The sequence below is a fragment of the Eublepharis macularius genome, chromosome 2 (assembly GCF_028583425.1).
Source record: "Eublepharis macularius isolate TG4126 chromosome 2, MPM_Emac_v1.0, whole genome shotgun sequence".
NCBI classification, from domain to species: Eukaryota; Metazoa; Chordata; class Lepidosauria; order Squamata; family Eublepharidae; genus Eublepharis; species Eublepharis macularius.
In genome coordinates, this window is record NC_072791.1 from 66,894,818 (window position 1) to 66,908,551 (window position 13,734).

General features: G+C 41.2%; 1 protein-coding gene across 1 annotated transcript in view; it reads right to left on the reverse strand.

Moving 5' to 3' along the window:
• Nucleotides 1-13,734, reverse strand: part of LTK (leukocyte receptor tyrosine kinase) — a 171,046-nt gene that overhangs the window by 126,272 nt on the left and 31,040 nt on the right. The window contains exon 2 of the mRNA XM_054969925.1: nucleotides 367-480. Coding sequence (XP_054825900.1) covers nucleotides 367-480 — 114 coding nt within the window. The remainder of the gene's footprint in view (nucleotides 1-366; nucleotides 481-13,734) is intronic.

A 13,734-nucleotide genomic window follows, 5' to 3' on the forward strand; every position in this document is an offset into this window, starting at 1 on the left:
CACAACATCCACTATCTTTAACTGGAGATATTGGGGACTGAACCTGGAACTTTCTGCATGCATAGCAGATGCTCTGCCTCTAAGCCACAGTTCTTCCCAAATGCAGCTTAGTAAAATAAAATCTCCCCATGGTGCACCGTGGCAGCTGTGTGAACATATGCTTATCTAGTTTGCTTTCTTGATTTACCACTTTCAACAATGAAATAAACTCTGGAAGTAAATGAATTTTGTACGCTGAGACAGATCTACAAAGGCCCAAATGTTAACATGGAAGCAACAGCACATCCATATTTGCACCATGGAGTAAAGCTGCTCAGCTCCACCCTGGATTGATGAAAGAGTCCTCAAGAACCAAAGCCCAAGTACCTGGATGGGAAGACTGATCAGATGAAACCATCCCATTTCTACTTGGAGAAAGCCTAGGAGGTGCATACAAGAAAGAAGGGTTTTTCTCATGTTGTCTGGAAGCAGCAGGAGCAACTGCAATAAAGACAAAAGTGTAACAATTAAAAAAGAAAGAGTTCAAGATTTCACTTTCAGATAAGTAACACTTTTCCATGGTTGAAGTTCTTAAATGTTGATTAAAATATGATTACTGATCAAACAATGTTTACACAGGGGGAAAGAGTTGTTTGTTACTTTATCCATTATATGACAATGGTCTTATTCAATTATTTTATTTATTTATTTACATTATTTACTTATTTTTTGGTTTATTTACATCACTTACAGTCCACTTTTCTCACTGAGGGCCAAGCTACAAGTGACGAATGACACTTGAATGGCAAATGTATTTCTCCCTGTTCACTTGCCCTCCACTCAATTCACTTGCCGTTCAAATGTCATTCATCACTTGTAGCTTGGCCCTATGACTCAAGCTGGATTACATGGTGTGAGTTATTACAGTCAATTTCAAAGACATTTCAATAAACAATATAATAGGGTCTATAAACACAAATTTGCAAAGATTTAAAACGAACAGAAATCCAATTTAGAGTTGAAGAAATGCTCAAACAGAGTGAAAGCCATTCTAAGACTGACATAGTAAACAACAGAAGTACACAGATTATGCAGTCTAACAGTGAAATCCTAAACGGAGTTGGGCTTAGACTGGAGCAACTCGGTTTAGGATTTCGTTGTTACAGTGAAAATGGTGCTGATTTAAAGCATCAGCACCTAGAAACATATTTGTGTGCAAGTGTTGTAAAGTTTGAGGTAGAGGTGGGTTCTTCAAAAGTCACTGCAACCCTTATCAGCAAAGAGGTGCTGCAGCAGTTGCAGGGATCCAAACTTCTGCTTGTTCTGTCACAATTAATGTGATAGAATAAATTAGGAGTCAGAAAGAATTAATCATTTATATTTTTTATTTGTACCACCCATTTTTCTTGTATCTAAGCCAATAAACAAACTCCTAAGATCCAAATATCAAGAAATTAGTCTTCTCATGGATCCAATCTTACTAAAATAGCAAAGCCATTCATTTGAAAAAGCTGAATAATGAAAAGGCCACATCCTTTTTTGGTATCAGTATCATTCAGATCCTATGGGCAGTTTTCTTGAGTAGTACCATACTTTCAGAAGTTTGAAATACTCAAAATAAAATAAAATAAAATAAAATAAGCAGTTTCCTTGTGGGAAACCCAGCTAGTAAGCTCTGCCTTGACATGTACATGCAGTGGTAAAAGTTAACAAAAAATTCAAAAAGATCCTGCTATATTGCCCACTAATCAGCTTTATACTGTTCCAACAAGTAAAATTGTGTTCCACCAATTAACCTATATTGAGGACTACAAATTCCAGATTCTTCCAAGTGTTGCCCATGAGCCGCGTAGCAAGATATTTCCCACTAGACTAGTGATACTCTGCTTAAGGGGCCAACTGTACATTATAAGTAGTAACAGTAATCCTGCCTGATGTCTTGTTGAAATTTCCCATCTCTCCAGAGCAAGAAAAAGGTAAAGGCAGTCCCCTGTGCAAGCACCAAGTCATTACCGACCCATGGGGGGACATCGCATCATGACGTTTTCTTGGCAGACTTTTTATGGGGTGGTTTGCCATTGCCTTCCCCAGTCATCTACACTTCACCTCCAGGAAATGGGTACTCATTTTACCAGCCTCGGAAGGATGGAAGGCTGAGTCAACCTTGAGCCAGCTGGATTCATGCTGCTGCTATTCAGCTTAGCAACCCTTGTTCTCAGGCTCTCCTCCCCATCATGTTGCCTACATGGTTTATCACATACTAGAGAGATCAGGGAGATTGTGACCCTTTAGAAGCTTGATCTTCATGAGCAATTAGAGGGCAGGGACTGGCATGCCAATGACACTCCAATGTACTGATGTCACTTCCAGTGAAAACCAGCAGTGATGTCATGGAATGCTCTAGGATTTGCAAAAACTCTGTGTTAAAACTATTTCTCATCCCTACCCCAATTTCCTTTTACCAGGACGTAAGCAGAGCGGGCAGCAGTTTAGGATATTGAGTATGCCATGCCCCTCCCCTGTCATGCCTGCTCATGTTGGCATCACATCTATACTATCACAGTATTGCCAGGATGCTACACCAGCATGACTCTATGTTAAGTTGGCATCAAGATTAGTTGCCATCCTAAGCACTGAACAGACCAGCCTCAGAATTATGCTGTCAATTGCCTAGGTACCTGCAAGTATCAATTATTTGAATACTGGCCATATTTACAATCCAGCAAAACAGTTCTGTTTCCCAAGAACAAACATTAATGTTTGGCTTCCCAGGATCCTGGACAGACCCCGTGTCTATCTTACATAAAAGTTGTAGTTTGAAAATCCACCCAATCAAAAACTAAACTAAAAAAGATTATAACTGTTCTTATTTAACAGGTTTGATATGCAGTGTAAGAATAAACAGTTCATTAATAAAACCAATTAGAAACAACCATCTCTGATATCAACAGAAGAATGACCAGAAATCTTTATTTGCATTGACTAAACAATGCAAATTAAGTTACATTGTTGCAAACTGGGGGGACTGGAGAGTGGAGACATTATGAAACAAGAAACTCCATGAGACTGGGGGGGAAAGCCTGAGAAGTAGAATCTTTACCAAAGAAATAGCAATGAAAGAGATACTTAAAATGTGAGAAAATGATATGACTGTACAAATTTCCTTTGGTGAAAAGAGGATGCATTTTTGTACTACACAAAGGATTCAATCGGCTGAGATGTCACCTTGCGTTATGAAATGGTACAGAGATTTCCAAGCTGATGTGGGCGTTATAAAGCAAGAAGCAAAAACGGAAGAAAAAGAGAGAAATCTGAACATCAAGAATCGGCTGGGACAAGCAATACATATTTAATGAAGGCTGCTGCTGATTCACATGTACATGGACTATATTAGCAGCTCTGGAAAAAAAAACTGGAGAAATTGGGCAGAGAATGTGGCCGTTATTGGAGAGATCACTGGAGACTAAGGAAGCCCTTTCTTTCAGGGCTGGCAAAATAGTCTATTAGATCAATTAGAAGAACCAGATCAACTTACTCTTATGTTTTTAGTCTTACTGAATTTTTTTTGGAACAGGCTGAATTACAGAAACGGTTTCCTGTAAAAATGGTGAAACTGTTACAAATATCCATTCCATCATCAGTATCTCAATTCAAAATTATGCGGTTCCCACAGCAAACTGATTTAGAAGCTACTTAAGCCAAACAAACAAACCTATAAAAACAAATGGAACACGAAACTAAAATTGATAATATATTCCCCAATTCTTTTTGACCAGAAAAGGTCAAATCTAAACCTAAATCAACTATTTGTCTTTCAACAAACCTGTGAGAAAAGGAAATGCATTTCATTTCAAAATATTTGACAAGGCACTGTATCTTATAATGCTGTTGTATAGTACATGTGCTTGCAATGTAAATAAATAAACAATTTATTTTTATGTACATGTTTAAGGAGTATAAAATAGGTATTAAACAATTGGATCACATTCTTGAAACTTGAAAGTTTACAAAAGTTTCAAGTTATCTCAATGAGAAATGTGGAATAACAGGTAAAGGTAGTCCCATGTGCAAGCACTGAGTCATTACTGACCCATGGGGGGACGTTGCATCATGACATTTTCTTGGCAGACTTTTTTGTTATGGGATGGTTTGCCATTGCCTTCCCCAGTCATCTACACTTCACCTCCAGGAAATGGGTATTCATTTTACCAACCTTGGAAGGATGGAAGGCTGAATCAACCTTGAGCCAGCTACCTGAATCCGGCTTCCACCAGGATTGAACTCAGGTCGTGAGCAGAGCTTGGGCTGCAGAACTGCAGCTTACCACTCTGCGTTACAGGGAAGGCAATGGCAAACCACCCCGTAACAAAAAGTCTGCCAAAAAAGTCATGATGCGACGTCCTCCCGTGGGTCAGTAATGATTCGGTGCTTGTACCTTTTACCAGATCAAGACTGCTGTTATATATTGGTTCCATACTGTGACCCTTTTACAAGGGTCACAGTATGGAAAGGCAGCAGCCCTTGTAATGTATTTCCACAGGCAAATTTCTACTTTAGGTCTCTCAAATGTAAGTCCTCTTTAGCAAAAGCCCTACTTCTTCTTGCAATATTCCATTCGGTCCTTTATTTTCAGCCTAATTGATTTCCTCTTGTTCTCTCCAGGGAATCATGAATCAATCTCCAGTTCCTGTCCCCTATGAAATGTGAAGGATGAGCTGAAATATTACTTCTTTGCATTGTAGTCAGCCAAACTCACTGTATTTATTTTTTCTTATTACATGGTTTGCCTTCCCCAGTCATCTACACTTTACCCCCAGGAAACTAGGTACTCATTTTACCGACTTCGGAAGGATGGAAGGCTGAGTCAACCTTGAGCCGGTTACTTGAACCCCGGCTTCCTCCAGGATCGAACTCAGGTCTTGAGCAGAGTTTGGGCTGCAGTACTGCAGCTTACCACTCTGTACCACAAGGCTACATGTGGAATAACAGTAACAACACTAAGAGCAGAACCACAAGTGACAAAAGGCACAGATTGGACACTTGTCAGCTTCCCTCAAGTTTTGATGGGAAATGTAAGCAGCTTGGCGGAATGTTGGACAAGTGACAGTTGAAAAGTCCATTGGACAGCAGTCAGAGAGCCAAGCTGCAAGACTAGGATGCCTACATTTCCCATCAAAACATGAGGGAAGCTGACAAGTGTCCAATCTGTGCCTTTTGTCACTTGTGGTTCTGCTCTAATAGGCAGAAAATTGACTTGCTTTGTGCATCATTCACTTTTGTTCCATGAGCAAGATCTGAGACCAGCAGATCCTTAAAGACCAACTAGGTTTCCAGTGTATTAGCTTTTGCGAGTCAGGAGGAGTAATCTTCACTTTAAGAAAGGGATGGGGTTAAGCATGTCGAACTGGAAACAGCTTTCCATCTGGTTCAGCAATTTGTGGGTTCTCCTAAGCCTTGATTACCCATGAAATTTGTTATATATCCTTCAGTAAATCATATCCTGATCTCTTCAGTTCCTTCTATGTAAAATGTGGTATGTTGGTGGCTTACCATACAGGGTTATCTTGAGAACAAATTAAGTAATTACAGTAACATACTTTGTACAATAAAAAATGTTATACATTATGAATTCATACATTCGCCAAAGTCAGAAAATAAAAATTTAGTGGAATTTAGATGTGAAGACCCTGTGAACACTTTTGTGAAGCCAAAGGGGCAGCACAATCACTACCTTAACAGCTTTTGCACTGGTATAGGAGCATTCTGAGAATGAGGGTTAATTAATATTTGTCCCTACACATAGAGAAATAATATCTTTCCTTACTAATAGTTTTTACTACTAACAATAAAGCAAATATTGCAAAACCGTATCAGATTGAGACTAGGTTGCTGTAATGCACTCTACATATGTCTACATTTAGAGCCAACTTGGAAACTCTAGTTGGTACAGCTCGGCTACTATCATGACCTAGGCGGCACATGCACGTTACACCCATTCTGCATTCAATCTATTGTCTGCCCATCAGTTACCAGGCTCAATTCAAGGTGGTGGCTATCTCATACAGCTGCCTATACACATGTGTTCTCTGTTGTGGACCCCATAGGGTTGCCAGACTGAGCCTGGGAAAACCATAGAGGTTTTGAGAAATACCAGAACACCTCAGTGATGCACTTATGTCATTCCCAGGCACACAGGAGTAACCTCAGCAGGTTGCCAATGATGCAAGCACATCGCTGGCACTGTCATGACATTGGCAGTAAGGTCCCACAGCAGCAGGTAAGTCTCCCGCTGGTACCAGGGAGATATAGTAGCCGAAGTGTCCAGGTGGTGGCTGGAGATCTCCCAGAATTGCAACTGATCTCCAGGCCACAGAGATCAGTTCCCCTGGAGAAAATGGCTGCTTTGGAGGGTAGACTCTATGGCATTATATCGCTGAGGTCTCTCCCCTTCCCTGCCCTCTCCAGGCTCCAGGCTCCACACCCAAAATCTCTAGGAATTTCCCAACCTGGAGCTGGCAACCCTATTCCTGCTCTCTACTATCACAAACATTGCTCAGCTTGGACCCAGTCCTCAGTGACAATGGCAACAGGAGTAGGTTTGCCTATGGGCATGTCTACCCACCATGGTCACTGTTGCCAAAATTTGTGCCTGAACAAAGTACACTGCAAAGTAGACCTGCAATGCTGCCCACACCACACAAGCCACTCGGCTCAGCTTGCTCACATGTGCCAGCAGCCTTCCAGGGCAGCAACCCACAAGGAAATTCATCAGCAAATTAAAAGGCCAGTCTGCCCTTGAAAGGCATTGTGATATTTCTTAATGATGTAGCTATTTCATCAATAGAACTTAAATGGCTCTATTTAAATCCCCATGAAGAGCTCATAAGAGATGATGTCTCCTCCCTGCTGAAGGCAAGGGGCAGATGTGTGTGCTGTGCAAAGAAAGAGCAGCTTTAGAATCAAGACAGACGAAGAAGCGAGCAGCTGCTGCTGGGACATGGCAAAATTACCTTGAGGATGCAGGCACTTTAAAAACAAACACAATTTTAATTCAGCACCAGCTTTTGTGGAATACAGCCCACTTCATCAGATCTCCCTCTCTTTCTGGGGCTCTCATGTGGTGAGTAGGGGTGTGTGCTTCGGGAATCCGATTTGGGTAAAATACCCAAATCGGACCCGATCTGGAAAGCTTAGAGAAAGCTTAGGCATGCTGGCCCCGATTCGGAAATCCCGAAACAAAGCTTCGTAATGCTTCAGGCTTAAATACTCATTTCCCTGCCGCTGCGAGCAGCAGGGAGAGGGGCATTTAAACCCCTGAATCAGCTGCTCGTTGGGGGCTTCCTGAGGAGCTCCTTGGCCCCGACACTGGCGGGCGAAGGAGGCGGCGGGGATGCAGGCTTAAGCCTCCATCCCCCCATTGGGCACTCCATTTGCCTGCTGATGTTGGGGCTGAGGAGCTCCTCCTCGGGCCTGACAATGGTGGGCAAAGGAGACGGCGGGGGTGCAGGTATAAGCATGCACCCCCCTGCCGGGTGCTCTGTTCGCCGGCCGATGTTGGGGCCTCAATATATCATGCAGACTTCTTCATTATGGAGTCTCTTAAAGCATGGAACCTTTGCCAATAAAAAGTGGCAACCCCAACAATATCATCTAGAAAGAAAGACATGTAAGGGGATGATAAAGTTGCATAACCATATTGATCCATACCAAATACCAAAAATAAGAACAAAATCTGAGTGATACCTCTGTTAGGACCAACCAAATTAACACAAAAAATTGTGTAAGCTTTCAGACTTATCAGAACTCTTCATCAGACGAAGTATCTTTTAAATGGTAGCTTATGATTGAAGTCTCCCTTCCAAATGTTTTCAAAATTGATAGGCATAGAAGGGAGGGGTCTCCCGTAATTGGCGGGGAGGAGGAGATGCACTCAAGTGCATTGGTCTCATTCCTTCTTCCCACCAATAAAGATAAGTAATAATGTAAGGTCTCTCTCCCCTTGGGATCTAATTGGCGCTGTTCAGGAAAATAAGCTGCTGTGCTGCCCTGAAAGGCAAGCCTGCCCAGTTCTGAAGGTATGAAACGAAACACAGAGACTTTTTAGGGTGAGGGACTCATTTCAATTTAGTTTCCCAGTTTTGGGTCAGCATAACAGAACTCAAAGGTAACAATTTATTGGCTTTGCTATCATAACGAAACAATGTTTTTTTCTCAGCAATTTTTTTCTCTTTTGCTGCACTTTTGCTGGTTGGCAATGGAACACTTTCCTGCTTGCGCACTATGCTGGTATGCCTTGCCAGCACCACTTTGCCAGTAAGTTTCCTGTCACTGTGTGTGCCCACCAACACTCGCCTTCATTGGGGTCCATTGTTGTGTGAGTTTTCATGTGGTTGAGGAGAAACTCATTGGATCAAGGTGGTTTTGGACAACGCAGTTTTTAGTTAAGTGCGAATAGAACCTCATTTCCTCAGCTCCCCCCAAGCAAAGAACAGTGTATGCATGCATGCACATTGTGCTGCACAACACTCACCTTGATGCATGCCTTCCCTAAGCATTCCTTGGGGTCCATAAATACAGAACCCAGTTCTCAATCTTGGTGGGTTGATGGTTTATAGAGGATACTGTGTTCTGTGTGATTTTGGTGCCATTGAATGCAAAGACAGCTGCCCCAGAACATTGTTTCTCCACCCCATCCCTTGAAAAGAAGAGCATATGTTTGTGCATGAGTGGCCAATGTGCACATAAGGGACCTAAATTCATGAAACCAAATGGATCAGTTTCAAGCTGGCACCAGCCAACCCAGAACAAGTAATGGAAGAGAATTGTTCCAGAACCCCTGGAACTGAAACTTTCTTGGTGCACACCCCTAGTAATATGGCCTGGTGATAAACTCAATAAACACAGTTCTAACTACTCGAATTATTTGGTACCACTAGCTTTCTTTTTTCCCCTTTACTCCTGAGAACATTTCTACAACTGCAAACCAATGCCTTGTGAGTCTCACGTAGCAACGAGGTGGGTGACAGATTCGAAAGTCAATGGGGGGATGAAACTGTTTGAAAAATTGCTTGTGGTATCTGAAAACCCCTGGAGTGGTTAAGGGGCATCCTCTATGGTGACATTTCTACGTCCTGGAAATCATGGATGGCAGCATAACTCAACTAAATATGATTTGTTGATCTACATATCATGATAAACTATGGTTATACAGCCTAGGTTAACAAATCAGTTTTTAAAAACCCTGATTTTAAACCCTGAATGGTTGGTCAGTCCTGGTTCAGATGCTGTCACAAACCCAGGGTTCAATCCAACAAGAGTGAAAAGATGATGGTAGAGTGGATCCACTTTCTCCTCCCTGAACCAGCCTGCCATTTAGTTCAAAATTTTGCTTTGAGAATCAGAAAAGCCTTGCAGGCAAAATGCACTATGGGGCAAGGGGTGCAGCCATGTCTCCCTATTCCAGTGGATCCAATCTAACATTAATTTGTAAACCATGGTTTATCATGACAGCCAAATGCAGCCACCTACACATTCTAAATACCATTCTACATGAGTAAAGGCCTAAAATATATGCAAAATGCATATACAGGTTGACCTTTCCTCCTTCTAAATACCAGGGATATAATATATATGCAGGGAGGTACACTAGTTTGGCCTGGCTTTGGTGACCATAAAAAATTATTCATCACCACCTACCCTGTTCCTGCACCAGGAGGGAGACATGAGGTTATGTTTCAAATGTCACATGGATGTTTGCAGTGGCTAGAGCCCAGGACAATCAAGGAACAAGCTCCCTTGCTGCCACCTCCTCCACTGTGAGCTGAGAAAAGTTTTTCAGGCTCTTTCCAATTATACTCAGCTTCACTTTACCAGTAGGGAAAGAGACATTCACCACGGCAACTATGATGAGTGAATTTGCAGGCCTATTTAATGTATGTACACAAGAATTTCTCCTGAGCTGAGTTTTGGCATAACTGTACAGCTCTGCTGGTAAAATTTAGTCTTGTGTCTATAAACAAAGAGATAACAAAAACCACAAAACTTGTTTGAAACCCACAGGCAAAAGTGCAGTTGTTTTGTTAAAAGATTAAAAGTCTCTCCTCCTCTATCCCACTTCAATTCTCCTCTAAAGACAACTTAAGCCTTTTTTCGGAGTTCTGTCTGTAAATCCTGCTGATAACGTCCATCACATGTCTGATGGGCCAGTGGACTGTTTTCTTTCTTTGTCGTGAGGGGAGTCTTTGTTCTTTCGACTTTCCCTGGAGCCATAACACTTCTGAATGATAGTACACTTCCCTTTAGTTATTTAAAATCCCTTCCCCCCTCAAATCTAAATTTATCCATAAACTAATTTGGTTTTCTTTTTTCTCTAAACACACAAAATCAAAGAGAACATCAGTTAAACTGACTTGCCCCTTAACCATATTTTGAGGGTTTTCTTTTCTTTTAGAGAGAGCAAAAAGTGAAGACAAGTGATAGGGCTGTTGGTTCCTCCTTACACCTACAGCCTTTTTCAACGGCCTGCATTTCAATTAATTCCATGATTTTTGGTGGCATCACATGTTTGTCTCCACAATGTCCCTCAAACATGACCATAGAGTGCACATCACAATATTTTATGTTTCACCTAGTTTTCATACATTGTTGTACAATACAAAGCCACTTTGTATTTTATTTTATTTATTTAAAAACCTTTTTGTGCTGCCTTTCCACTCAACATAATGTCTCCAAGGCAGACATGATAAAAGCTACAAAAACCTTTAAAACAAGCTTTTAAAAATACATATAAAAGTAAAAACAACAATAAAAAACATGTAAACAAGAAGAAGTATCACTTAAGTATTCATTTGCTAGCAGAAGGCGATGATGTCGGACAGACAAATTATCCTGTGGATGGAATTCCACAATCTTGGTTCCTCAACCAAGAAGGCCCCTTCTCAGGTTACCACCCATTTAACCTCAGATGTGGAGGAAGCAAAAATAAAGGCCTCTGAAGATGACTACAGTGGATGGGTAGGTTCATAGGGAAGTAGGTAGTTCTTAAGGTATGTTGATCTCTAGCCATATAGGGCTTTAAAGGTCAATACCAGCAGCACCTGGAATTGGGCCTGGATGCTGACTAGAAATGAGCGCAGGTGGAACAAGACTGGACACTGCTACCACTTGCTTAAACGAAAGGAGGCTTGGGTTCAGCAGTACCCACAAGCTGCTTTGGGACCGTATTTAGAGGGGAAGGTGGGACTGAAATATTTCTATTAAGGCAAATAAATTTCGAATGTAATCACTCCCTTCTCCTGAAACCAGTTAAATGGCTGGTTAGGGAATTGAAGACATTGAGATACAATGGATAGCATGGATCAAGCAGGGGTACTGTCATTGGCTAACAGCATGGAGCCCAATACTGGCCCACCTTCTAGCCACATCTACTTTGTCAGGGCCAGATTCAGGATTTTGTGTGATACAAAACTACTATACAATAATTTCCTTGCAACAGATATACATACATAGAAACCAAAACCTTAATCTGGCACCTTTGTTAGAGAAAGAAAATCTAGAACTCTACCCAAAGGAGATGTCGCCAAATGCCCTGTTGACATGTAAGCATTATGTCCACTGTATCATGAATAGGGAACTCTGTTTGATTTAAAGGTTCAAAGTTCGTTCTGTTTGATCTCTCACCATACAAAAAGTTCCTTCACTATTCCTGCATGATACAAAAGAAGAGGCCTCCTGATATTTCATTAAGTGTTGTTTTTGCACTTCCAAACACAAGTCTCCGTGCTCACAGTTAAAATTTCAAAGGACATATTTGTCTGTTTATAATACAAATACATTCTCTCAGGTTCCCCAGGAAAAACAGGATATCTTTCTCAAAAGACTCTCACATCTTCCCAGCCCTCAATGCTATTGTTTCAGGTGTTAGTGTGAAACATCAAATACGCTTGTGCAGGTACAGAGACTTGTTACCATTATTATTGAGGTGGCTGTAAATCAAAAGTTCCCCAAATCCTCCCAACTTTCCCGACGTATACTATAAGGGTTCAGCCCAATCCAAATTAAGGGATACAGGGGGCATTGTGCCTCATACAAATGGTCCATAATCACATTTACATGAAGCATCATCTGAAAGGGTAGACAGGTAAATCCAACAATCTATCTATTGCTTTCATTATCATTCCTATTTTGAGCTGGTAAACATTTTCTTGCTTAAGCCTCAAGAGTTGTCTATATGTATTCTTTGATGTCGATCAGATAACATTAATTCTCCATTGTGCAGAGTATAACTGAGGAGAATCATGAGATCATTCTCTCTGTTTTAAGTGGTGTTTCTGCTGATAACCAGGGATAGTCCTCCTACCCACTGGAACTTGGTATACATAGAAACCAAGATTTTGCTTAGTCTACCCAGGCAATATATTGACCAACCACCTCCCTTCCCCAGTACTCTTTTAGGAATATATTCGAGTAAGGCTTATAAGGGCTATGGAGAACAAACTTCCAGTATTCACCATAATAATAAATGTATTAAAAAAAAATGTCTACACACATAGTCTGCCCAGCAACAGATTGAGCCTGGCTACAGAGTAAACATGCATGCACACAATCCTCCGTCCCTTTGCTCTAAACATACACTGACTATTGTTATTCTAGGGTAGGCTCCTCATTCTTAAAGGCACTGCATTCTATCATTTATTCATTACCTCGAGTCTTTGTGTGGGCTGCCTGCCCTTTGTTAACATCAAATGTTAATAGTGGCCATCAAGATGTGGCCCAGGTGTGAGCCCTCCTTCCTGCAAATTGTCCACAGATGTACTCCTCCCAAATGAACCTCATTCTTCCCATGTCCATGGAATTTATTACCTCTGCCTGCCTACCCACCCACACCCCGGTGAGTCAGTCCTTTTCCTCCTGTCTTTCCCAGGAAGAGTTATAATGTAGCATTTGGCATCCCCAAGTCTCTGTCACCTCCTGGGTGTCACACACCTGACCGGGTTGTGTGAAATGGCCCTTTGGTTGTTTTCTAAGGCTCAAATCATTTGTATAGACAAAGCTTTAAGTATGAGGAGCTCATGAGAGTCAGCAACGGAATAGGGGTACTTGAGATCAAATAACTGATCTCTTGTTTCTTGTCCTTGTACCTGACAGATAAGTTTCTTGGAACAAATGTGGGAGGTTTGCAAGCCCATATCTCTAAATAGTGAGATGTAGCCCAAAGTGGAGTACATTTCTCCACAGGAGAACTTAAAACTACAACCCCATTCAAAAGTTAAAACAAGGGGGACCTTACACCTATAATAGCTTTCTGCTGGCCGTGTATAGAATGCTTTCCATGTTATATCAAAACAGGTTTTTAGTGAATATTTAAAGTGCCCATATTCACAAAGGGGCCATATTTAATTTTAAGGGAGTTTCTTTGATATCCAAAAGCCTACATATATTCAATTTTTTACATTTAACACTTAGAAAACATCTATTTATCTTTCATTTTTAAGTTACTGTAGAAATATTTCAAGGGTGATACTTACAAGCCTAAAAATCTGGATGCCTGAAACCTTGGGTAGGGGAAAAAGCTCCAACAATATCACAACGCTGAGTTGTCTCCTGAAATGTTTCAAAGTTCATGTTTCCGGCTAGCCCAAACATATCATATGAATACAGCTGTATTAATTGAGTAAATATGAGAGAGAGGGAAGAGGTTGGTCTACAGTAAAATTATTTTTTTAAAGAAGAAAACAGCTGAATTCTAGAAGAGAG